This window comes from Mustelus asterias, chromosome 4 (assembly GCF_964213995.1).
Source record: "Mustelus asterias chromosome 4, sMusAst1.hap1.1, whole genome shotgun sequence".
Classification (NCBI taxonomy): domain Eukaryota; kingdom Metazoa; phylum Chordata; class Chondrichthyes; order Carcharhiniformes; family Triakidae; genus Mustelus; species Mustelus asterias.
The window spans coordinates 103,388,809-103,414,822 of NC_135804.1; the positions used below are offsets into that span (position 1 = coordinate 103,388,809).

Genomic DNA, 26,014 nt, shown 5'->3' on the forward strand with positions numbered 1-26,014 from the left:
AGGCTACCTGAGGGGAGATGCAGCCCATTCCTGATTCCCCTACCGTACCCTGACAGCCCGGCCTCTCATTGGACCCCACCCGGGTGGCACAACTCACAATGGCCCCCAGTGCTGAGTCTCTTGATTTCAAGCCCTCAAACCTTCTGGCCAGCCCCCACTGTGGAAGGGCACTCCCTCAGCTGCGATGTGGACAGGAACCCAGGAGGGAGGACACAGGAAGTGTTGCCTGCATACCAGTCTTCACAACTCCGTTAAATCAAGGGGCGTCCAATATGAAGAGAAGGTAAGGCCACCACCGCCCCCCGCCCCCCCCCCCCCCACCTCCCACTGGCCTTTCCAGCTCCCAGTTGCACTTCTCTGTGTCCTCTTTGTCCTCTCTGGTGCCTCCTGAGCAGTGCACACCATGGAGGGTGCTGGATGTCTGAGCACTCACCTCCAAAGCCCCCTCGGAGATGTAGACCTATTGTAAATGGCACTTGCGTGACGTCGCTCCACTTCCTGGAGAGAGTGTAATGTATTAAAATTAGCTTTCTACGATCCCTCGGCATGTTTTATATCACTCCACTGGCGAAGGGCCAGGAATGTGCCGGCGTGAATCGCAGTTTCTGAATTTTGAGCGCGTGCCACCATTCCGGAGAGTGCGGGCTCAAAATCGCTCCCAATATCTTCATCTTCCGCGTGATCATAGATCCTCGCTCACTGATGTACGAATCTCATCCTTCATTTACAGTATCATCCCAACTTCCTTTTCCTTTTTATTGATCTTTCCTAAATATTGAATACTCTTGAGTAATTATAAGTTTCCATAATCACAGAAAACTGACAATAGTAGTAAAGGACATTCCATAGTATTTGTGAACAGTATACATATCACACAACAATGACCAGAATTGTCCAGACATTCACAGCCCGCCACCACTGCAAGCAAGGACGGAGAATTTGGTGCTCAGCCAAGCCGCTATCCACTGCAGCGGGACCAGAGAATCCCGCTGGCGTGAACAGTTGGCGAATCCCACCCAATGTTGAAAGTATGACACAATCATACCAGTGCAAACACGATGGGCTGAATGGCCTCCTACTGCGCTTACCAGTTTGGTAATTCTGTGATATATGATAGTATGATGCACAACATTTTTAAAGTCTGACTAAAATATAAAAAAGTTGATGCTGAAATTCAGTTTTGTAGTGAGTGGTGAACAGTATGTTGTGAAGGATATAGGCAGCATATTGATTATGTTAATAGTATAACAATAGTCACTATAAAGACTCTTCAAACTATATCTTTACATTACTGATGTGATGTGCACACTTCCTGATTTTTGATTAAAAGTCCTTGGAAATCTGTTCCTCCATGCTTGGAAGGAAAACAGTTCTTACCAATTCACTAGCTCCGAAAAATCTGGAAATTTATCATTGAAGGTTGGTAAAATCTGATTATAAAGATGTTTGCACGTAAGACATTAATGAGAGGTTGATGTTGTATAGTGTGTATCACTAATAGAAGCAACACATTTGGTGCCAGCTGTCTGTTCCAGGTTTGCTTTAAGCTTCTGGAGCTGATAATTCTTTGCTTGAGAAGCAGGGGGGGTGGGGAGGACTGCCTTTTCAGCTTGTCTAATAGGAAAGGCATGGCTTCGCCAGGTCTGCAGAACTCACACAGCTTGGCCCCAGCCTGGGTCATTGTAGAAATATGTTATATCTCCCAGCAAAACCTCGAGAAGGAAGGCACATTATAAGCGGGAAGGAAGGGGGACTGAGTTATGACAATGGGCTGATGTGAGTTTAGCAAAACAGAGAGTTCCTGCTCACTTCCTCTGTTCCTGAGTCTACAGATTTGAAAGGAAGTTGCCGTTTAGTCTTGTGTTTTTTTGTGTGGAGTGAGCTAATGGGATCTTTCAGATTGCTGTTGCACAATGTTGTGTTAACCACGTTTCTTACATGCTGGTGACTCGGGTGCTATCCTGTGAAGCATTTATACAGAGAAGATGGAGTATATATCAAACACCTTTACCATTTCTCGCAATATGGGAGGTAGGATCTCTGACATAATGTGAGAGTCTAAAAGAGTGCTATGTTCTGAATTTTGTCAACATAAAAATGCTAAATTTGTCTTGTGATTAAATTTATCACTTATGTTAATCTAACAGACTGAGAGATGGCATAATGTTTAATGGCTGTATTTAAATCCAGTGCATGAAGAGTTTTAATGCCTTTGTGCTGTAATCTATGCATTTTCTGTATACCTATTGCCTAATTCTCCTCTGAATTTGTAACAGCAGCACTCAGGGCATACTACAGGATGCACTGGTAATTAAGACTGGATTATGAAACTGAAGTAGCTCTTTCCTACTAGTGCCAATCTTTTTCCAATCAAATGGTGTCATTATAAGAAATCAGGAAGAATCTATGAATTGGACTCTATCTCCCTAGTATTAAAGAGTACATCCTGTTGTAATCTCCGTCTCTCTGGGGGAAGGGGAATCCTACGTTTTTTAGCTTCCTCTTGGAATATTATTCTGCTGTCCGATTCTGTTGTCAGTAACTGAGATACATTTTGACTTTGTGCAAAAATGTAAAATGGATGATGGTAATCTACAGTGCAGTTACATTCCTCCCCATTCCTATTTTTATGGACTTGAATGGGAGATGTTAAACAGGCTGCACAAAGTTAAAACTACTCCCAATGTGGCCACACAGTCACTTTCAATTGACAATAATACAATTTGTAATTACTTTGAATGCTATTACGCTAATTAAAAAGTGTTCCAAATTAAATGCAGAAATAATAAATGTATGGTAACAAGTAGATAACATACAGTGTAACCAGCTAACTATGATGTCATCATGTAGTGGTGGGAGGAGGGGGAGGCGGTGTCAACTGACAGTGTAAATCCGTGACAGTAGAACCCAAAATGCAGTTCCACATAGAAGAATCCTTCAGCTCCTTGCTGGTTTAATTATTTCATATTTTGCTGATCAATTTAAGCAAAAAATAAATAATTTGTAATTATTATCGATTTGTCCGTGGCTGCACTTCTTCAGAATGTTTATGAAAGGGCTTTGAAGTTGCTACCACAATGGTCCTGTCGATAATTGCATTGCCCAGTGATAATGAGCACTTCAGATGCTGAGCCTCCCTATTTGTTTTCTTGCTGGCATTGAGCATCACTGAAATAGCCTTGGGACCGACTGGAACGTTACCACCATTCACGCTGGCAGGATTTTTCCACTCCGCTGCAGTGAGTGGAAATTTGGCTGGGCGCCAAATTCTCAGACCTCGCTGAAGCAGGAGCGTGGTGTGAATGGCCAGTAAGATTGTGCCCTTGGTGTTTCTGGGCTCAGAAGGGAAAGATCAGTATGGGGACTTTCTCTTCATTAGTTTCCAGTAAGCCACAGTATAAAATCTGCATTTGTTAAATCAGATCAGAGTATGATCACATTTTGTTATGAAGCAGTCAAACAGTGTGCAAACATTCATAATCTGGGTTTATATAAAAGAATAGTCACCAAGCCACTGAAGGGTGGCTGCACTGTGGATCCTTACTCCAGTATGTGTTAGCACCTCTGGATGAGGAAGAAAGCAGGCAAAGAGCTAGTCTTGTATTTGCTTCTCTTCAATAATTTTCTCCGTTACCTTCCTCCTCGTGTGAAAACATTGCCATCTTGTTGTTTATATTCCTGTGAGCAGTGGGTCCAATTCACTGTGGGCACCATCATCAAGCTCACTCAGCTCTCATCCAATATCCACACCCATGCTGTTCCTGAAGCACTCACTCACTAAATAGCGAGCCAGATCAATTTTCCATTCCCTACTCAGGTTGGTTGAGGCCAGTTGTGGCAAATTAACTACAGTCTGAGATCAATTAATTTATCACAGACCAGGTTATAATCTGGCCAAGAAACAAAAAAATGAAAAACTATAAATGGAGGTGATGCTGGTACCTGACTGTAACCGAGGGCAGAATTTTCCATTTTTGAAACAAACGGGGCAATTTTACCATTGTGTTGCGCCTGTTTTCGGGCGCGAATACGTGGTAAAGTTGGGTGTGAGGTGAATAGCGTGATCCGCGTCCACGTCCGCGCAGATTCCCACTTTACCAAGTTGCATTTAAGTTGACTTAATGAGCTGGACACCCAACGTTACCAGCATTTCCCCCTTTACCATTGCGTTCGCCCGTCCAGATTCGGCACGAAACAGACATGCTCGGCAAAGGTCTCTTTCGGGCACTCCAGTTTCTGAAGAGGAAAGTTCAGAGCTTCCAATGGCTCTCCAACTCAGATCGGTGGTGGGGGGAGGGAGGCTGGCCAGATCATTCTCTGGTGGGTGAGGGGGGAGAAGGGAGGCCCGATCATTCTCTGGTGGGGGAGGGGGGGACGAGGGAGGCCAGATGGATCTCTGGTGTGGGGGCGGAGGGGCAGGGGCAAGGGGAGGTCCGCTGTCACTCTGCAGGCAATCGGTGGGGGGGGGGGGGAAGGGGGCAGGGGGTTGCGATTGGTCTGGGTAGCGGGGGGGGGATGGGTGGATAAGGGGGACAATTATGTTGTGGGGGTGGGGCGATGTCTGTGGGGGCTACCGCTCCCGGGCTGCTTTATCCGCTTTCGCGGCCCAGGAATGATGTGACAGGGGAGCATTTTTCAAATTTGTTTTTCACTGCGCGTGCGCAGTTGAAGGCTCTGATCGGAGCAACGGCATTTCGGGCGCGAAAAGCCCCGCCCACAGCGCGATTCAGATTTGCGACTTTCTTTTCAGGTTGAGTGCGTATGGGGGCAGGTTTCTAAGTCAGATCTGAATTACACCCAGATGCCCAGATTCAGCACCACCCAGATTCAGCACTTAGAATCAAAATGGTAAAATTGCCCCCTAAGTGTAGTGTTACAGTCATATCTAGGGTGTAGAGAAAGACCAACTTAATATATGGTGGGTCCATTCAAAAGTCTAATGATAGCAGGGAAAAAGCTGTTCTTGAGCCGGTTGGTACATGTCCTCAGATTTTTGTATCTTTTTCCCAATGGAAAAAGACGGAAGAGAGTGGGAACTTGTGTATGGAGTCAGTAGAGATAGGCGAGGTGATGAATGAATACTTTTCTTCAGTGTTCACCAAGGAGAGGGGCCATGTTTTTGAGGAAGAGAAGGTGTTACAGGCTAATAGGCTGGAGGAAATAGATGTTCGGAGGGAGGATGTCCTGGCAGTTTTGAATAAACTGAAGGTCCATAAGTCCCCTGGGCCTGATGAAATATATCCGAGGATTCTTTGGGAGGCAAGGGATGAGATTGCAGAGCCTTTGGCTTTGATCTTTGGGTCCTCACTGTCCAAGGGGATGGTGCCAGAGGACTGGAGAGTGGTGAATGTTGTTCCTCTGTTTAAGAAAGGGAATAGAAATGACCCTGGTAATTATAGACCGGTTAGTCTTACTTCGGTGGTTGGTAAATTGATGGAAAAGGTCCTTAGGGATGGGATTTACGACCATTTAGAAAGATGCGGATTAATCCGGGATAGTCAGCACGGATTCGTGAAGGGCAAGTCGTGCCTCACAAATTTGATTGAATTTTTTGAGCAGGTAACTAAGTGCGTTGATGAAGGTAGGGCAGTTGATGTCATATACATGGATTTTAGTAAGGCGTTTGATAAGGTCCCCCATGGTCGGCTTATGATGAAAGTGAGGAGGTGTGGGATAGAGGGAAAGTTGGCCGATTGGATAGGTAACTGGCTGTCTGATCGAAGTCATGATGTGGAGATGCCGGCGTTGGACTGGGGTAAACACAGTAAGAAGTTTAACAACACCAGGTTAAAGTCCAACAGGTTTATTTGGTAGCAAAAGCCACACAAGCTTTCGGAGCGCTAAGCCCCTTCCTCAGGTGAGTGGGAACCCTGTTCACAAACAGAGCATACAAAGACACAGACCCAACCCACATGAATAATGGTTGGAATGCGACCATTAATGCGCATTAATGCGACCATTAATGCGACCATGGAATGCGCATTCCAACCATTATTCATGTGGGTTGGGTCTGTGTCTTTGTATGCTCTGTTTGTGAACAGGGTTCCCACTCACCTGAGGAAGGGGCTTAGAGCTCCGAAAGCTTGTGTGGCTTTTGCTACCAAATAAACCTGTTGGACTTTAACCTGGTGTTGTTAAACTTCTTACTGTGTCTGATCGAAGACAGAGGGTGGTGGTGGATGGAAAAGTTTCGGATTGGAGGCAGGTTGTGAGCGGAGTGCCACAGGGATCAGTGCTTGGTCCTCTGCTCTTTGTGATTTTTATTAATGACTTAGAGGAGGGGGCTGAAGGGTGGATCAGTAAATTTGCTGATGACACCAAGATTGGTGGAGTAGTGGATGAGGTGGAGGGCTGTTGTAGGCTGCAAAGCGACAGGGATAGGATGCAAAGCTGGGCTGAAAAATGGCAAATGGAGTTTAACCCTGATAAATGTGAGGTGATTCATTTTGGTAGGACTAATTTAAATGTGGATTACAGGGTCAAAGGTAGGGTTCTGAAGACTGTGGAGGAACAGAGAGATCTTGGGGTCCATATCCACAGATCTCTAAAGGTTGCCACTCAAGTGGACAGAGCTGTGAAGAAGGCCTATAGTGTGTTAGCTTTTATTAACAGGGGGTTGAAGTTTAAGAGCCGTGGGGTTATGCTGCAACTATACAGGACCTTGGTGAGACCACATTTGGAATATTGTGTGCAGTTCTGGTCACCTCACTATAAAAAGGATGTGGAAGTGCTGGAAAGAGTGCAGAGGAGATTTACCAGGATGCTGCCTGGTTTGGAGGGTAGGTCTTATGAGGAAAGGTTGAGGGAGCTAGGGCTGTTCTCTCTGGAGTGGAGGAGGCTGAGGGGAGACTTAATAGAGGTTTATAAAATGATGAAGGGGATAGATAGAGTGAACGTTCAAAGATTATTTCCTCGGGTGGATGGAGCTATTACAAGGGGGCATAACTATAGGGTTCTTGGTGGGAGATATAGGAAGGATATCAGAGGTAGGTTCTTTACGCAGAGAGTGGTTGGGGTGTGGAATGGACTGCCTGCAGTGATAGTGGAGTCAGACACTTTAGGAACATTTAAGCGGTTATTGGATAGGCACATGGAGCACACCAGGATGATAGGGAGTGGGATAGCTTGATCATGATTTCAGATAAAGCTCGGCACAACATCGTGGGCCGAAGGACCTGTTCTGTGCTGTACTGTTCTATGTTCTATGTTTTTAGAGTAGTCCGGGATGCGTGGGGTCCTTGATTATGCTGGCTGCTTTTCCGAGGCAGCGGGAAGTATAGACAGAGTCAATGAAACAGTTCCACATAATGAAGCTCACAATCTGTGATCTACAGGAACTGTGATGATCTACATTAGTTTCAGCCTTACTTGCATTGTTGCTAATGCTGCCTTGTTTTTGAGATGCTACCACCAACATTGAGATAACCAAGAGGCCATTCCAGGGACATGACATCTGAAGCCCTGATTAGTGTGGGAAGGTTTGAACGACAAGTACTATCTAATTTGGCTCGATGCTGCAATCTATGATCTGACATTCCAATTAACAATAAATAGCTTCTGATTAATGACTAGATGCCCTTGGGGCCTTTAGGAATGTCAATTCTGGAGAACACCTGATGGTTTCCATATAAGCTGCACCTGTGCCTGCTCCCTGAGTGTCTGCATTTCCAAATTATATATTCCAATGTGTTCATGCTGTAAATGTGATATGAGTATCCCTCCTATAGCACTGATAAACACATTGGCTTCCAACGGCTTTCTGCTCCAGGAGATCTTCTTCCTTTGTGTAGAATAACACTCTAGGTCACTCTTGCAGTACCAACAGGTTGATGCAAAAGTGAGGCGACATTTGGAATAAAGGTTCTTGATAGACTGTGGAGAGTTACTCAAAGGGATGACAGTGGATAGGCAAACACTCAAGGATCGCATGGGGGAATTGCAGAAACTGTTTATTCCTGTCTGGCACAAAAGCAAAATGGGTAAGAGGGCCAATCCATGGCTTACAAAGGAAATTAGAGAGAGTAGTCGATCTAAGGAAGAAACATACAGATTGGCTGAGAAAAATAATAGGTCTGAGGATTGGGAGCAGTTTAGAATTCAGCAAAGAAGGAACAAGGGATTGATTAAGACGGGGAAAATACAGTACAAAAAGTAAGCTTGCAGGGAACATTAAGACTGACACTAAGAGTTTCTATAGATATGTGAAGAGAAAGAGGTTGGTGAAGACAAATATAGATCCCCTACAGACAGGAAGGGGGAAATGTATACTAGGGGACAAAGAAATGGCCGAGCAACTGAATACATACCTTGGTTCTGCCTTCACAAAAGAGGACACAAATCAGATGCTAGAAATGTTGGAGAATGCGAGATTTAGTCAGAGGGAAGAACTGAGGGAGATCAATATTAGTAGAGAAATGGTGCTGGGAAAATTGATGGCATTGAAGGTGGATAAATCCCCAGGGCCTGATAATCTACTTTCCAGAGTACTTAAGGAAGTGGCTCTAGAAATAGTGGATGCATTGGTGGTCATCTTCCAGGATTCTATAGACTCTGGAACAGTCCCTGCGATTGGAGGGTAGTTAATTTCACTCCAATATTCTAAAAGGGGGGTAGAGAGAAAACAGGGAATTATAGACCAGTAAGCTTAGCATCGGTAGTGGGGAAAATTCTCAAATCCATTATCAAGGACTTTATAGCAGAGCATTTAAAATCACTGGCAGGATCAGACAGAGCCAGCATGGATTTATGGAGGGGAAATCATGCTTGACAAATCTGTTGGAATTCTTTGAAGATGTAACTCGTAGAGTTGACAAGGGGGAGCCAGTCGATGTAATATATTTGGACTTTAAGAAAGCGTTTGACAGAGTCCCACATAAGAGATTATTGTGCAAAATTAAAGCGCATGCGATTAGGGGAAGTGTATTGAGATGATAGAAAACTGGTTGGCAGAGAGGGAACAAAGAGTAGGAATTAATGGGTGCTTTTCAAATTGGCAGGCAGTAACTAGTGGGGTGCCACATCGGTGCTGGGACCCTAGCTATTCACAATATATATTAATAATTTTGAAGTTTGAAGATGATACCAAGTTGGGTGGGAGGGCGCAGAGATCCTTTAGAATGATCTGGACAGGTTGGGTGAATGGGCAAATCAATGGCAGATGCAGTATAATTTGGATAAATGTGAGGTTATTCACTTTGGAAGGAAAAATAAGAAGGTAGATTACTACCTGAACGGCTGTAAATTGGGAGAGGGGAGTGTGCAGTGAGACCTGGCTGTTCTTGTGCACCAGTCACTGAAGATAAGCATGCAGATGCAGCAGGTGGTAAAGAAGGCAAATGGCATGTTGACCTTCATTGCGAGAGGTTTCGAGGGATGCAGGAGCAGGGATGTGTTGTTGCAATTATACAGGGCCTTGACGAGGCCACACCTAGAGTATTGTGTGCAGTTTTGATCTCCTTTCTGAGGAAGGATGTTCTTGCTCTCGAGGGAGTGCAGTGAAGGTTTACCAGGCTGATTCTGGAGATGGCGGGACTGATGTATGAGGAGAGATTGACTCGGTTAGGATTGTTTTCGTTGGAGTTCAGACGAATGAGGGGGATCTCATAGAGACTTATAAAATTCTAACAGAACTGGACAGGGTAGATGCAGGGAGGATATTCCCGATGATGGGGGAGTCCACAACCAGGGGTCACAGAATGAGAATTCAGAGTAGACCATTTAGGACGGAGGTGAGGAGACATTTCTTCACCCAAAGTGTGGTGAGCCTGTGGAATTCATTATCACAGGAAGTAGTTGATGCCAAAATGTTGAATGTATTCATGAGGCGGCTGAATATCGCACTTGGGGTGAATGGGATCAAAGGTTATGGGAAAAAGCAGGATTGGGCTATTGAGTTGGATGATCAGCCATGATCGTAATGAATGGCAGAGCAGGCTCGAGGGGCCAAATGGCCTCCTCCTTCTCCTATCTTCTATGTTTCCTGGTTATATGTATTGAGAACTGGTCGGCAATTTTTAAAAAAGGAAAAATTAATTAAAACTTTCTTCTCCCTGATTCTTAGGTTAAAAACCAATACCTGATTTTACAATAGAATCTACCATTTGGTAAAGTGCAAATAAGTGTATTTAAAGAATGTGAATCTTCTGCAAGTGGCATGCCACCAATTTTCTAGTAAATAAATCCTGTGTTTTTAACGCTTGTACCTCTCTTTGGAATTCCATATTTTTCCTCCCAATTTGAATGTTTGTCACTGGCGCCTGGTCAAAATCCTGGAAGTCCCTCCCTAACAGGTGTACCTGCACCACATGGACGGTAGCAGTTCAGGAAGGCAGATTACCACCATCTTCCCAAGGGCAACAAATGCTGGCCTAGCCAGCAAGTCCACAATCCATGAATGAATAATAAGAAGAAAAGGAATGGTTGATGTAGCAATGCTTTAAATTCCAAGCCTGTGTCTCATTGCCCTTTCAACGTAATTACTTAATTTCACACCAGAGACTTGCTTTCAGAGCTGTACATTTTACCCTCCCTCTTATTTAAAACTATCTTCAGCTCTTACTAGGCTTCTAAATAAGAGTGTATAAAACAGGAACCTGGAACCCAAGAAACTGATCTGCTTTATTTAAACTGAGGTGCTGGGAAGGAGAAAGGCCTGGTTTAGTTTAAAATATAGGGCAAAACAATAGTAGAATATTGACTATTGAGAACTCGTAAAATAGGCCTTTAGCTACTGTGATTTCACCTTTTCAGATTCCTAACCCTATCATTCAATTACAGCAGTGAGCTCTCTCCTTAAGCGCAGTGTCTGACCCATAACCAGCATTTCTGGAAACTGGTTCCAGTTGATCACCATCTGAATAAGGAGTACTTACTGATGTAGAAATCCTAAATTTGCCCTTCACAATTTTAAAATGGTCTTCTCCTGTTGCTTGGGAACACCTGAAGGAATCATAGGTTTCCTACCATGCAGAATGAGGCTATTTGGTCTGTCGGGTCTGCACTGACTCTCCGACAGAGCATCTTACCCGGACCCAACCCCCTGACCCATCCCCATAAACCTTCGCTAACCCCCCCTAACTGACACATCTTGTGTCACAAAGGCGGATTTTAGCCTGGCCGATCCACCTAACCTGTACATCTTTGGAATGTGGGAGGAAACCAGAGCACTCAGAGATAACCCACGCAGACATGGGGAGAATGTGCAAACTCCACACATACAGTCACCCAAGGCCCGAATCGAACCCACACACACAGTCACCCAAGGCCAGAATTGAACTCGGCTTCCTGGCGCTGTGAAGCAGCAATGCTAACCACTGTGCCACCGTGCCGATCTCTTAAAACATTGGCTTATCTTGTCCAAACTGGTAAAAGGTTTGGGAAGACAGGCTAAATAGCATGGGGAGGCTTGAAGTCCCCCGGGATGACGATCATATTTATTCCTCTCACAGAAATTGAAATAATTAGGGTCGATTTTAAGGATCTGTGGCCCTTGAAAGACTAAGAAATGTCTAATTTTGGGGCTGGGGCCAACTAGGAGAAGCAGGAGTGCTCTTTATGAATCACAAAAACCTTTGGTCAGCCATTAGCCAGTCTGAGGCTCCCACTTCCCAGGATTGCTTCCCTTTCCCAGGTTTCAGCTGTTGGACTGTTCATTGCAGGGACAATTTCTCGCCCTCCCAGAACCGGTGAACTCATCAGGGAGATTCGCAAGTTGATGACAGTATGTGAATGAGCCCCTGGCTTCAGAATGACTCAGAAACCCCCAGAGACAACAAATGGAAGGGTGACAGATGAATTCAAAAGTAACCGTTAGCCAACATGATGTCCCCCATGAGAAAATAGTTGATTTGATTTTGATTAGATTGATTGGATTTGATTTATTATTGTCACATGTATTGGGATACAGTGAAAAGTATAGTTTCTTACGTGCTATACAGACTGAGCATACTGTTCATAGAGAAGGAAAGGGGAGGGTGCAGATTGTAGTGTCACAGTCATAGCTAGGGTGTCGAGAAAGATCAACTTAGTGCGAGGTAGGTCCATTCAAAAGTCTGATGGCAGCAGGGAAGAAGCTGTTCTTGAGTCGGTTGGTATGTGACCTCAGACTTTTGTATCTTTTTCCCGATGGAAGAAGGTGGAAGAGAGAATATCCGGGGTACGTGGGGTCTTTGATTATACTGGCTGCTTTTTCGAGGCAGTGGGAAGTGTAGACAGAGCCAGTGGATGGGAGGCTGGTTTGCATGATGGACTGGGCTTCATTCACGACCCTTTGTAGTTTCTTGCGGTCTTGGACAGAGCAAGAGCCATACCAAGCTGTGATACAGCCAGAAAGAATGCTTTTTATGGTGCACCTATAAACGTTGGTGACGGTCGTAGCTGACATGCCAAATTTTCTGCCAATATGCACTACATTAATAAAGGACAACCATTTTCAATGAGATATATCAGAGCTGCTGAATCCTTTGGGATTATGCTCTGTCGCAGTCACTCACTTCAGAAAAGAAGTGATGACATTTTTCAAAGCCATTTTGGTCTTTTGGCTAAGATGAAGCGTCAATGCAATGCCTCATCTTGTCAGTTTGGATCTTGTCTGTCTCTCTTGTGGGGTAAACGCAGTAAGAAGTCTCACAACACCAGGTTAAAGTCCAACAGGTTTATTTGGTAGCAAAAGCCACTAGCTTTCGGAGCGCTGCTCCTTCGTCAGGTAAGTGGACCATGAATTGGATTCAATTTGAATTTAGTTTTTTGGATGGAATAAAAATTAACAACAAAGAAATGCAGATAAGTGGAATTTTTAAAACCTTTCACTGTTTTTAAAGTAACTTATAATGTGAAAGTGTTAAGTCCCGATAGAGGTTACAAAAGTGACCCTGGAAACTACCAGGGCAGCCAAAGGAAGTTAAAGAAACTTGCAGTTTTCTAACATCTGTGGTTGCAATTTTTCCACTTTAAGTAAGGATCTTCTTTGAACAACCTTTTCAAGCTTTGCATCAAATTCATATTCTATCTTGGAGTTCAGTAACAAAATACACAGTGAAAGCCTGAAGTTTTGGCTGCCATTACCGACATACAATCTCGGTGTGGAATTTTCACTCTTGTGCCAACACTGGAGTCAGTTTTGTGCTGTGGTCCTGTGAAAATGGATTGCTGTTTAAAATTAGTTATACAAAATCTAAAGTTGTTTCAGAAACCTCAGGTATCTCCTGCCCCAATCTTTCTTCCCCGTCCGACGATGATTTATTTCCCAATCCCTTCCTAATCACTAACAGGTATCTGCATGTTTGCTCCTTTAATTGACACAGCTGATTTTATGAAATAGTTATATGAAGAGCCACATTCTGTCACTTTGGTGTGGTACATCAGTTTCTCAGCATGCCCAACTCTCCCCATACCTTACGTCTTGTTAATAGCACATTGCCAGGACAGATATGGTTTCCATGGTGAAGAGTAGTACTTTGAGGAACTATCATGCTTCAACTGCCTTATCTCCCCACTGTGCCAAAATATTTTAAATCCGTCAATATGGGAGATCACTGCATGCTCCAGTGCAATCTTTCCAAAGTATATTTAGCAGCTGAAGAACTACAGAGAAACTAATGACAAAAAGGCTCCTTGGTGAGCTCAAGGAGCATAGAAGGACATTGTAGTGCATTGCTAATGCCATTGCATGGAATGTAATTGATAGCTAGTTAAGATAACAACAGTGCTCCTCTTGTCATTATACAAAAGACTCATCAATGACTGTGAAGTTAACATATGCAAGAAACCTCTTTTTAAAGTTGGACACTTATCTTCCGTAAGAGTTTTAACAACACCAGGTTAAAGTCCAACAGGTTTATTTGGTAGCAAATACCGACATTTATCGACACTTATCTTCCCCCAGTATTCAAAATTGCATTTCCCTCCTTGAGATAAAAACAATGAGGATATTAGTCACCTGACCAGTAACCCAAGCTGAGCTGCTACACTGATTTACATAACTCCACACCACACACTGATTTCAGTCAGTAAAATAATTCACTCAAGAAACAACTACATCAGTGAGATCACAGCCAAGAGAAAACTGCATCACAAGTTATGGCACTATTAAAGAAGATTTCCCTTACTCTTTAGGCTAACTTAATACTTCCACCATAATAGTTTATTTTAAAAAGTTTAGTTTATTTATCAGTGTTAGAAGTAGGCTTACATTAACACTACAATGAAGTTACTGTGAAAATCCCTTAGTTGCCACACTCCGGTGCCTGTTCGGGTACACCGAGGGAGAATTTAGCATGGTAAATGCACCTAGCCCACATGTCTTTCGGACTGTGGGAGGAAATGGGAGCACTCAAAAAAACCCACGCAGACATGGAGAGAACATGCAGACTCTGCGCAGTGATCCAAGCTGGGAATCAAACCCATGTCCGTGGATCTGTGAGGCAGCAGTGCTAACCACTGTGCCATCGTAATACCTGGAAAGTGGGAATAATTTACGGTAAACCGGCAACTCAGCTTACCAGAAATGTTCCATTGTATTTGGCTGGACTCATGTCGGTTCCTGAGTGTAACTCCAAGAAAAAATCAAGGCTGATGTGTCTGACTGCTTTTTGCAATCATTTTGTTTGCATCATCACTAGGTTATAACAGAACCTATAAAGATTAAATTCAGTGAGTTTGCCCTCAGAGTGAGCTTTGATCGCCCAATTGATAGTATTGTTGTCCTATCTCCAATTAATTCCCTTCAAGCAATGAACATTGCTGGGAGAATTGAATTGTTGGATTTATTCCTCTGCCATGCACTCTTGGGATGTTTTATTATGCTAAAGGCACTATATTAATACAAGTTGTTGTTGATGCTGCTTTTTAATGCAGTATTGTTCCAGATTTGGTTAGATTACTTGAACAAAACCTGAGACGTTTTGTCAAGTTTCAAAATTTCCAGGCCTTCCTATTTTGTCTAAAAGAGTCAAGGGAATGTGAAATTATTGTAAAACTGTACAATTCAACAAACGTTTCTGTTTGATGTGAACAGTTGGTTTGTCTAAAGGAAAATTGCATTTGTTTGATTTGCTACTCATTCCTACATGTTATGAGGGAGAGAGGCAGTCTTTGCCTCAGGGAAATTTTGTACATGGAATCCCTCCCTTGGTGAAATATCAATACATTGACCAATGTTTCTCAGAACTAATATTAGGAGGTTCAGTGTGCCTTAGAGAAATATCTGCATTGCCTCTCAATCCCTCATTGAGGGAGACATCTGCAATGAATGTTGGCTCTCGATCCCTCTCTTCAGCACATAACTGCAATGATTGCCATCTCTCAATACCTCCTTAGAGTTTCACAGAGAGAGAGTTGTCTGCCATAGACACATAGAAGCACTCACTGCCCAATTCAATTACATAATTGATGGGGATCCTGCGATTACTGAAGCCGACCTTAATTGGTAATTCTGTGCAAATAATATACCTCCACAATTCCTGACCAGATGGTTTGAAGTATGATCCACAGAAATAAATAAGGGAAGTTTGTGTCAATATATATGGGAAATGTGTGCTTCTAAGAAGAACATATGAACTTCCAGCAAGAGTAGGCAAATTAGACACTTGAACCTGCTCGACCATTCAATACGATCATGGCTGATCTCATCTAGGCCTCAACTCCATTTTCCTGCCCGTTCACCATAGCCCTTCAAACCCTCATTAATTAAAAATCTGTCCACCTCTTCCTTATATTTGCTCAATGTCCTGGCATCCACCACGCTCTTGGGTCGTGAATTCCCAACCCTTTGAGATAAGCAATTTCTCCTCTTCTCTGCTTGACCTTGTGTGTATGAGCAACATTTGTTTGAATCTGTGCTGTGTGGATGTATATTGACAATTCACATCTGTATGAAAATGTATTGAAGGCAGGACTGGAGGAGATTATTCAGTTACTTGAACCTCCTCTGTTCTTTTAGTAGATCATGCTGATCTGCATCTCAACCCTATCTGTCTGCCTTTACTCCACATTGCTTGATACTATCACTTCACAAAATTGTACCTGTCCTGAAAATCCCAATTGCTTTAGCATCCACAGGAGTGTTTAGGGAAGAGTGTTTCAGATACCAATCTCCTATTGTGTGATCAAATCCTTCCTGAATTTGATCCTGAACAGTCAACCTGCAAAATATTTCATCCCCTGTACTCGGTAACCCATCAGAGGAAATAGTTTTCCCCATATTTACTCTTTTTTAATATAATATTTTAATCAGAAACAATAGATTAACTCTTAATCTTCTAAAGTGAAGGGAACAAGCTACATTTATGCAAGATGCCCTCATAATTTAATCCTCCAAATGGTGGTATAATGCTGTGTGGACTATCAGTGCAGGATTTATGTGAATAAGCTTTACTTAGGTTGATGCAGACAAACCATTTGGACTAATTGCTGAAAATGGCACCACAGAGATATCTGGCAGGCCCTGCTCCCTCTGATGTTGAAAAATTGAAGGAGCTGCTGCAAAGGATGCACTAGAGGAAGGTAGTCCTATAAGAGGCTGAAGTTAACTTCCATTCTGGCTTTCTACTGGATGCCCCCCAAAGGGAATGAAAGGAGGCTGCCAACTAAGTCACTTAAATCTTTGATATTTTATCTGGCTGCAAAGAAAGGAATTGTTTAGCATCAAAAGAAAATTGAAATATTGTCATTCAGCATGCACTTATCAATCACGGAAAATCTCTTGGTTGGAATGGTTACATTCTTTAGCAGTTATCAATAAAGTGCTTTCTGTGGCCATTGTTCATTTGCACATGCATTCTCATTGTGCCTTAGCTAGATGGCACACTTTTCTTGAGGGTTGAGGTCACAACTAAAGAACGGCAACCAGATGTTGCAGTGTCTTAACCAAGCTGCTACGCTATGGTAAATAGCACATGGCTGCCTCCTGGACATCAGATCATTGATATACACAATGATACTTAAATGATCGGAAATCATATGAACAATGATCAATTGTGAATCTTTTTAATTTATCAAGATCACAGGGTTAAGATGAAGAGTGCTGATACCCACATAACTGATACCCATTATGAAGAAAACCATAAGAAATTTTGCAACCTGTGCCAGCCAATTCTTAAAGAAAATGTTGCCTCTCATAAACAATGGTCTTGAAATTCCAATAGAACATTACATCAGCAGAAGAGTGACAAAGCATCCACAAAGTCTGCTCAAATGAAGAGGCCCTAAGCTCACCCAGATTGTGAGATCTGTGTCATTTTACATGCTCAGGATGAACAACTGACACCTATAAACATGCATTAGTGGCACCAACTTCATTGGAGACTACAAAATGTAATTTTGATGGTTGAAGGAATGCCTGACACAAATATGCAGTTCTGTGGTCTTCTACTGTCAATGGTGCAATCAAGCTTCTTAGTGAAGATAATTGACCCCTCTGTGGGCCTCGTTACCCATCTTTAGTGAAGTATTGGGTCTTCATAAAGTTCTCAATGGGACTCATGCCAGCTATCAATTGGATAGATTTTGCCTGAAGCTTAATAAAGGGATTCCGGGAATTATCATGTTATCAGATAACATCTTCAGACATGCTCCCGGTGTAGGAAGTGGCTTGCCATTTCACCGGTTTAATTGACTGGTGGGACAAAAACTAATTGGAAGAAACATGGTAGAATTTGAGGGTAATCAGGATCTGTCTCACTACTTCCTCATCTAATCCGCATCATAATGGGTATCAGTTATGTAGGCATCAGCACTCTTCACCGCCTCTGCACTACTTCCCAATCAGAATTTTAACTTGCTCGATACATGTGTTTGCTTCAGACTACCTAATGTCTCCTTGGTTGGCTTAGAAGAATGTGGCAATTTGCAAACTTTAAACTATGATACCTTTCATTTTCATAAGAAGAGCCACATACCCTTGATCCTTGTGAAGGTTACTCTTCAGCAACACGTACAATTCTGTGGCAGGCTCTCTTGTGAAGCAGAAGGACAGAACACTTCTGGCATGTTGAGGTACAAGGATAGTGACAGTGCTATGGGCAAAATGCTTCAGGTGCTGCAGCCCTGCTTTTTCTGACCTCCTCCTCATCTGCATTACAGTATATGAAGCACTTTGAGATACCCTTTAAAATGCGAATGAATTCAAAGATCTGCAGTCTCAATGCACTCTGGCATGCTGTGGAAATACAAGTTTTATTTTGATTAATTACTTTGTTGATAATTGGTACACACTGGGAATATTGATTTCTGCCAGCAAGTGGGCTGATCATTATCTTAATGGAACAATTTCTAGATGTAAGCATCTAATGGATAAATGCAGAATTTGAAGGGAATTCAAGGAGGCCTATTAGATTGAACAGATTTGCTGCACTAGTGCTGTTTGACAGTTTAACATATTTGTTGAGCATTGCAAGAAGGGTTTGTCATGGAGGCTCCAAGAATTAAATATTCATCTTCAGAATACTGCTGCAAGTGACCAAGGAGAAAAATTATAGAGGCATTAAAGAAGTGTGTTTCCTTTTCCTACTTAACACTTGCAAATATGAATTTTAATCTTATTGAAAATGGGTAAAATAGATTTGGATCAAAATTGCAGATACTTTGCTGCCACCAAGTCTCTCTCCGTAGCAGCAATGTTGGTGTACCTACATTGCGTGTTGGTGTATCTACATTACATGTTGGTGTACCTAACTGAATGTTGGTGTACCTACATTGCATGTTGGTGTACCTATATTACATGTTGGTGTACCTACATTGCATGTTGGTGTACCTATATTACATGTTGGTGTACCTACATTGCATGTTGGTGTACCTACATTACATGTTGCTGTATCTACATTACATGTTGCTGCACCTACATTGCATGTTGATGGACCTACATTACATGGACTGCATGGGCTCACACCACCTCCTCAAGGAATATAAGGACTGGACAATAAATGTTGACTTTGCCAACTACCCATGAACAAATACAAAAAAGATTGATATTACAATTTGAAATGCACTGACTGAAGGATAGTGGTAACAGTTTCAATAATAACTTTAAAAATGAATTGGATAAATATTGAAAGGGGAAAACCCTGCAGGTCTGTAGGGAAAGAGCAGGAGAGGAGGACAAATTGAATCGCTCTTATAAGGAGCTTAGCACGTACATTAGGAGCTGAATACCCTCCTGTGTTGTGTCATTCTCTAATTGACAGCCAAGAATGACCCAATCTGGTAATAAAAAAACATTTACTTCTCAATTGGCATGGGAAGACAGAATGCCATCAGGAGCGAGTGTGGACAACTAAAGCCCGGAGGCAGGGCAGTTCGAAATGGAATTGCATGCAATGAAATCTCTAGGAATATGTCCAATTAAAGTTCGTAACCTTAATGGAGATCCTGCGTATTCAAAGTTTGTTCTGTCCTGCTGTTGCCACAATTAATTTTGAATACTTTTGCACATATTTCAATTCCTTCTCTGATCGGCCTACTATTTGACAGTTACTCTGTTATTCTCAGCTGCTTGATAGCCCCACAGCCCAAGCTCACTGTGTACTTGGGTGTATCAATTGTTGGATGTGTCTGACTGTGCTTACCCATTCATGCTCCATCCCCGCTCAATGCTGTTAATTTGTCCCCTTCCTCTTCTCCTATATAATCAACAGGTTAATTATCAACTACAAGCAGACTGATTTCTGACCTCCAGCAGATAATACCAACAGGAACAGCTCATTGCTAACTTTTCCCCGGTATAAGTATCATAAGTTTTAAATTTTGAAAAAAAAAATGGCCTTAACGAGATTTTATTCCATAAGCTTTTTTGGGAATTCTGCAAACCAGTATTATGCCTTTCATTGTTTGATTTGGAGCATATACTGACAGGGGTTTTTGCCTTGTAAGCTGAAATTACTCCTGACGATTGGAATAGTCTGAAAATACCCACTATCAAATAATACCAATAAAAATTAGGATTTTGTTTCCTCTGTTTGTTATGAATGGGCTTCTCAACTTTTAACATCAAGCATTCCCAGATTAGGTGCAGTGTGAGTGAGAGAAACTCTTCCTTCACACTATCTAAAATTTGCGTCTCAGTCTCAGAAGAGTTTCAACAACAACAGCAATTGTCAACCTCATGCCCTGTCCAAGTGATATAACCAGGATCAATACTCGCAAGCAGGTTTGTATTGTCAACACCAGGTCACAGAATTGGCTTAAACTATCTTGGGTTCATTAAACAGAGGACACTTCGACACAAATATCCTTTCAATGGAAGGCTTTAATTTCTGTTACAAATACTGGAATAGCTCAACTTCTCTAGAATTATTTTGCAATTCCTCAATTTCCCGTATATGGACACAAGAAGAGTTGCAAAGCTGGAAGCCATAGGTGATTTGGGACCATTTCAATTAAATCTCAATTTGAGGTTTGTACCAAATATGCAAAGATGATAGATCTGGCAATAGACATCTGCAACTCTCGTCAATACCCTCTGACTTGCTACCTTTCTCCCTGTTTCCAAAATACTGGCTAAGCCAGTACTTACTACCCATTCCTAATTGCCTTTGAGAAGATGGTGGTGATGGTCTTTTTGAACAACTGCAGTCTTTGTGTTGAAGGAATACCCACAGCATTGTTAGGGAGGGAGTTCCAGGATTTTGACACAGCGACAGTGAAGGAATGACAATATAGTTCAAAGTCAGATGGTGAGTGCCGTGGAGGAGAACTTGACAGTGGTTGTGTTCCTTGTCCTTTAAGATGGTAGAGGTTGCAAGATTGAAAGGTGCCAAGAAGTAGCCTTGATGAGTTGCTGCAATGCATCTAATAGATGATATACACTGCAGTCACTGTATGTCGATGGTGTAGGGAGTGAATGCTTAAAGTGGTGCATGGGGTTCCAATGAAACTGGCTGTTTTGTCCTGGACAATATTGAGCTTCTTGTGTGTTGTTGGCAGATTGGTACATTGTTGTTACATTTGGTATTTTACGAATTGTCCTGATGAGCGGAAGATGAAAAGTTTCAACAAAAAATATCTCTTTTCGACGCCACACTCTTTTGTCAATAGAGTCATAGAGGTTTACAGCATGGAAACAGGCCCTTCGGCCCAACTTATCCATTCCACCCAGGTTTTACCACTAAGTTAGTCCCAATTACCCACATTTGGCCCATTTCCCTCTATACCTGTCTTACCCATGTAACTGTCTAAATGCTTTTTAAAAGACAAAATTGTACCCGTCTCTACTACTGCCTCTGGCAGCTTCTTCCAGACACTCACCACTTTTTGAGTGAAAATATTGCCCCTCTGGACCCTTTTGTATCTCTCCCCTCTCACCTCTAACCTATCCCTCTAGTTTTAGACTCCCTTACCTTTGGCAAAGATGTTGACTATCTAGCTGATTTATGTCCCTCATTATTTTATAGACCTCTATAAGATCACTGCTAAGCCACCTATGCTCCAAGGGAAAAAGTCCCAGTCTATCCAGCTTCTCCTTACAACTCAAACCATCAAGTCCCCAGTAGCATCCTAGTAAATCCTTTCTGTACTCTTTCGAGCTTAATAATATCCTTTCTATAATAGGGTGACCAGAACTGGACACAATATTCCAAGTGTGGCCTTACCAATGTCCTGTACAACTTCAACAAGACGTCCCAACTCCTGTATTCAATGTTCTGACGAATGAAACAAAGCATGCCAAATGCCTTCTTCACCACTCTGTCCACCTGTGACTCCACTTTCAAGGACTATGAACATCTACCCCTAGACTTCTTTGTTCTGCAACTTTCCCCAACGCCCTACCATTAACTGGGTAGGTCCTCCCCCGACTCGATCTACCAAAATGCATCACCTCACATTTATCTAAATTAAACTCCCATCTGCCATTCACTGGCCCACTGGCCCAATTGATCAAGATCCCATTGCATTCCTTCTTCACTGTCCACTATACCACCAATCTTGGTGTCACTTGCAAACTTTCACACCATGCCTCCTAAATTCTCATTCAAATCATTGACATGAATAACAAATAACAGTGGACCCAGCATCGATCCCTGAGGCATACCGCTGGTCATAGGCCTCCAGTTTGAGAAATAACCCTCTACAAACACCCTCTGTCTTCTGTCGTTAAGCCAATTTTGTATCCAATTGGCTACCTCACCCTCGATCCTGTGTGATTTAACCTTATGTAACAACCTATCATGTGGTACCTTGTCAAAGGCCTTGCTAAAGTCCACGTAGACAACGTTGACTGGACTGCCCTCATCGACCTTCTTGGTTACTCCTTCAAATAACTCAAACAAATTTGTGAGACATGATTTTCCACTCACAAAGCCATGCTGACTGTCCCTAATCAGTCTTTGCCCCGCTAAATGCCTGTAGATCCTGTCTCTCAGAATACCTTCTAACAAAGTACCCACTACGAACATTAGGTTCACTGGTCTGTAGTTCCCAGGCTTTTCCCCTCGGCCCTTCTTAAAAAGGGCACAACATTTGCTACCCTCCAATCTTCAGGCACCTCACCTGTGGCCGTCGATGGTAGTTTGAGAATATTTGAGAAAGTTCAGAAGCTGAGTGAACCTGTCGGAACCCAAACGGAGTTGATTGTTGCTTCGTAAATGCCACTTGGTAACACAGTCGATAACCCCTTCCATCACTTTGCTGATGATCAAGAGTAGAGTAATGGGGAGTAATTGGCTGATTGGATTTGTCCTGCTTTTAGTGTACAGGATATAACTGGAAAATCTTTCACATTATCAGGTAGATGACAGTGTTGTTGCTGTACTGGAAAATCTTGGCTGGAGGCATGGCTAGTTCTGGAACACAAGTCTATTGGTGGGATATTGTCAGGGCCCATAGCCTTTACAGCATCCAATGGCTTCAGTCATTGCTTGATATCACATGGTGTAAATTGTGAATTGAATTGGTAGAAGACTGGTATCTGCGATGCTAGGGACCTCGAGGAAATGGATCATTTACTCCTCTATTCAGTACCTTTGACTAAAGAAATGCTTCTTCCTTGTAAATTCTTGTAAATTAAATTGACACAATTTGCAAGGATCCAAGATGGAACTTGTAATGGAGTGATTACAACATTGGTTTAATTTGAAGTGGCTATGCACACTCGTTGGATTCCAAAAGGTTTGCCTAAAATTGTTTTATATTAAGTTGAACCGCAGTGACCATCACTGTTGAGCTGCTGACAGGAAGTTGACAGATTTGCCAATTAGTCTTCATCATGCAGTACAATTTTTAACCTTCATGTTTCATAATTGGTACTTACTGCCACATTTAGTGGATCATTTTTGTCTAATCCAATTTTTACACACCTACTTTCTTGGATTATAGCTAAGATTTGTGTTTAACCCATATGCTTGCAAAAGACAGTCAATGCATCAAGTTTTGCCTTGCTCCAGAAAATTAAAATAAAGAATTGAACAATTTCCATCTAAATATCTACACACTGATCACCCGACTACTATAATTTTACAATGTACGAATTGGCATTGCAAATATACTTGTGAAATTATGATTCATTTTGCAGATAGAAGCTTCAGTTCATCCCAGCAATAATGATAAGAAGATTAATTATTAGCACCTTGTTCAAAACTGTGATTTATCAAGATTCCATCCTTATTTAACTTCCTTAGGGTAAATCTTGTTTTCAGCCGTGTGAAATTCTGTTACCTCGGCTAACAACTTGTGCATCTGGAGTTTTGTTTATGAGAACTTTGTTAATGAAGAAGAAGAAATTGGATTTGTAAAGTGCCTTGCATGTCCTCAGGATTTCCCAAAGCACCTCATGAATAATTATTTCTTTTGAAGTGCAGTCGTTTATTTATGTAGATCTCTGACCTAAATGTGCCTTCATTGTTAGTTTGTTTGGCTATTGGCTGAATAACATGTATGGCCAGATTTTCAGATTGTTTGAATTTGACATTCAGATTCATGCCATCTTCATTTTAGAGTTGTATTTTCATCCTAGGCTATTGGGAGTTAAGAGAGTTCAGCCTACCTGTCAAGAAAGAAAGTACAATAAGAAGTCTCACAACACCAGGTTAAAGTCCAACAGGTTTATTTGGCAGCACAAGCTTTCGGAGTGTCATTCCTTCTTCAGGTGAGGAGTGACACTCCGAAAGCTTGTGCTGCCAAATAAACCTGTTGGACTTTAACCTGGTGTTGTGAGACTTCTCACTGTGCTTACCCCAGTCCAAAGCCAGCAGCTCCACATCATAGAGAGAAAGTACCAGCAAACATGGGATTCTCATTCCAGGGTGATGGGTGATAACAGGAGTCAGACCCCACTGCCCCCATCCACATAAGGTTAGGAGGCAGCTACAGCGGATGCTGAGTGCCATGGCATGTTGTTTAAAAGGACCATCATCGTGCTGTGAGACTTCATCCCAGTTGTAACAATAACAGCAAAACAAAGGACAGCCCACTAGCCCTCACCCTTTCACCCCCTACACACACCCCTTAAATGCAAATTCATGCCACCAAATGTCTTCCACACCAATCTCCATGGCCTCTCATACCCTCCATGCCAAATTATGACACTTTTATGCCCATTCAACCACTTGACGTTCTGTACAGAACCAATGTACCCTAGAGTAACAATGAACAAACTTGAGAGAACCAGTCACTCTTTCATGACATGAGGAGTCAGAAGGTAGTGAGGTAGAACTGGATGTTGTCAGTGTACATGTAAAAATAAACACTGCTTTTGGATGATGTTGCCAAGAAGCTGTACATAGGTAAGAAAAAGAAGGTTTAAGAACCAGGTTTGACTTGTTCACACTGATCTGGCTAAAATCCATTTTCTGTGTTCAGGTTTGTAGGTGGTTGGTTGATGAGGGATCAGCAGTATAACATTAAAGGCATGAGAAACCCCATCTCACACTAGCAGGCAAGGTATATGCTTGCTATTAGGATTAAGAAATGTTGTCTATTGGGATTCCTGCACCAACAGAGACAGTAAATGTTGTCTATTGGGATTCCAGACCAGCTGATGCTTTATCTGTTACCTAATGGGATTTTTGCATCAGCAAGTACAGCATCTACAGTCCACAGTTCCCACGTCAGCTGTTACCACTACTGGCTACTGAAATTGCCTCTGCCCCATGCAAATATCTGGTTTGGCTCCATGGAGGAGCATTCATATCCCTCCGTCCCACTGCACCCACTCTCTGAACGCATTGGCCATTCAGCAATATTATGCAGGTATGGCTCAACCATGGATTTGATTCGGGTATCCTCATTGTGCCATTGGGTGGGCATTGCATGTTTTGTGATTGTCAGAAGAGAAAGCCAGACACATATCTCTACAACTTGAGGGCATTTCCTACTTTCTATTTGCTTTTAAAAGGGAATTACCATGGGTAATATGACCATCATCACCTGCCCAGTTTGTACCAGAACTAAGGGCCATAGTTTGAGGATAAGGGATAATCGTTTTAGAACTGAGGTGAGGATAAATTTCTTCACCCAGCGAGTGGTGAAAGTGTGAAATTTACTACCACGGAAAATAGTTGAGGCCAAAATGTTGTCTGATTTCAAGAAGAAATTCGATATAGCTTTTGGAGCTAAAGGGATCAAGGGATATGGGGGGAAGGGGGGAATCAGGGTATTGAATTCGATGATCAGCCATGATCTTAATGAATGACGGAGCAGGCTCGAAGGGCGGAATGGCCTACTCCTGCTTCTGGTTTCTGTGTTTCTATGGACCAGAATTGAAAATGCCCCTTCTCCTCTGAATTCAGTTGAAATTATCATGTCCTGTTGAGACATTGGCAATTTACAATTGGACTATAATTGGATTGGAATCTCCCAGAATTAACCTTTTTAAAAAACTGTGGCTAACTTGGTTGACAATAGTCAGGTGATTTTTGCAACTTCTGCACGGACAAAAGATTAACTCCTGTCTGAACCTGCTTCTGGAAATTTCTCAAATGCAAATGAATTTTCCAGGTGCAAAGTGACCACCCTTACCAGCTTCATGGAAAGGGGTTAGTTAACACACAGTGGCTGCCAGACTTGTCAGGCCATGAGGATGGAAATT

At 42.5% G+C, this 26,014-nt stretch overlaps 1 protein-coding gene across 5 annotated transcripts in view; it reads left to right on the forward strand.

Annotated features, from left to right (window-relative positions):
* Positions 1 to 26,014, forward strand: part of nhsl2 (NHS-like 2) — a 331,873-nt gene that overhangs the window by 216,625 nt on the left and 89,234 nt on the right. The window contains exon 1 of one of the 5 annotated variants that reach the window (XM_078211500.1): positions 1,909 to 2,031. The exons of the other annotated variants lie outside the window; for them this stretch is intronic. Within the exon in view, the coding sequence (XP_078067626.1) occupies positions 1,986 to 2,031 (46 nt within the window). The 5' untranslated portion in view covers positions 1,909 to 1,985. Of the gene's footprint in view, positions 1 to 1,908; positions 2,032 to 26,014 lie in introns of those variants that run through there. 5 annotated transcript variants of the gene reach the window in all.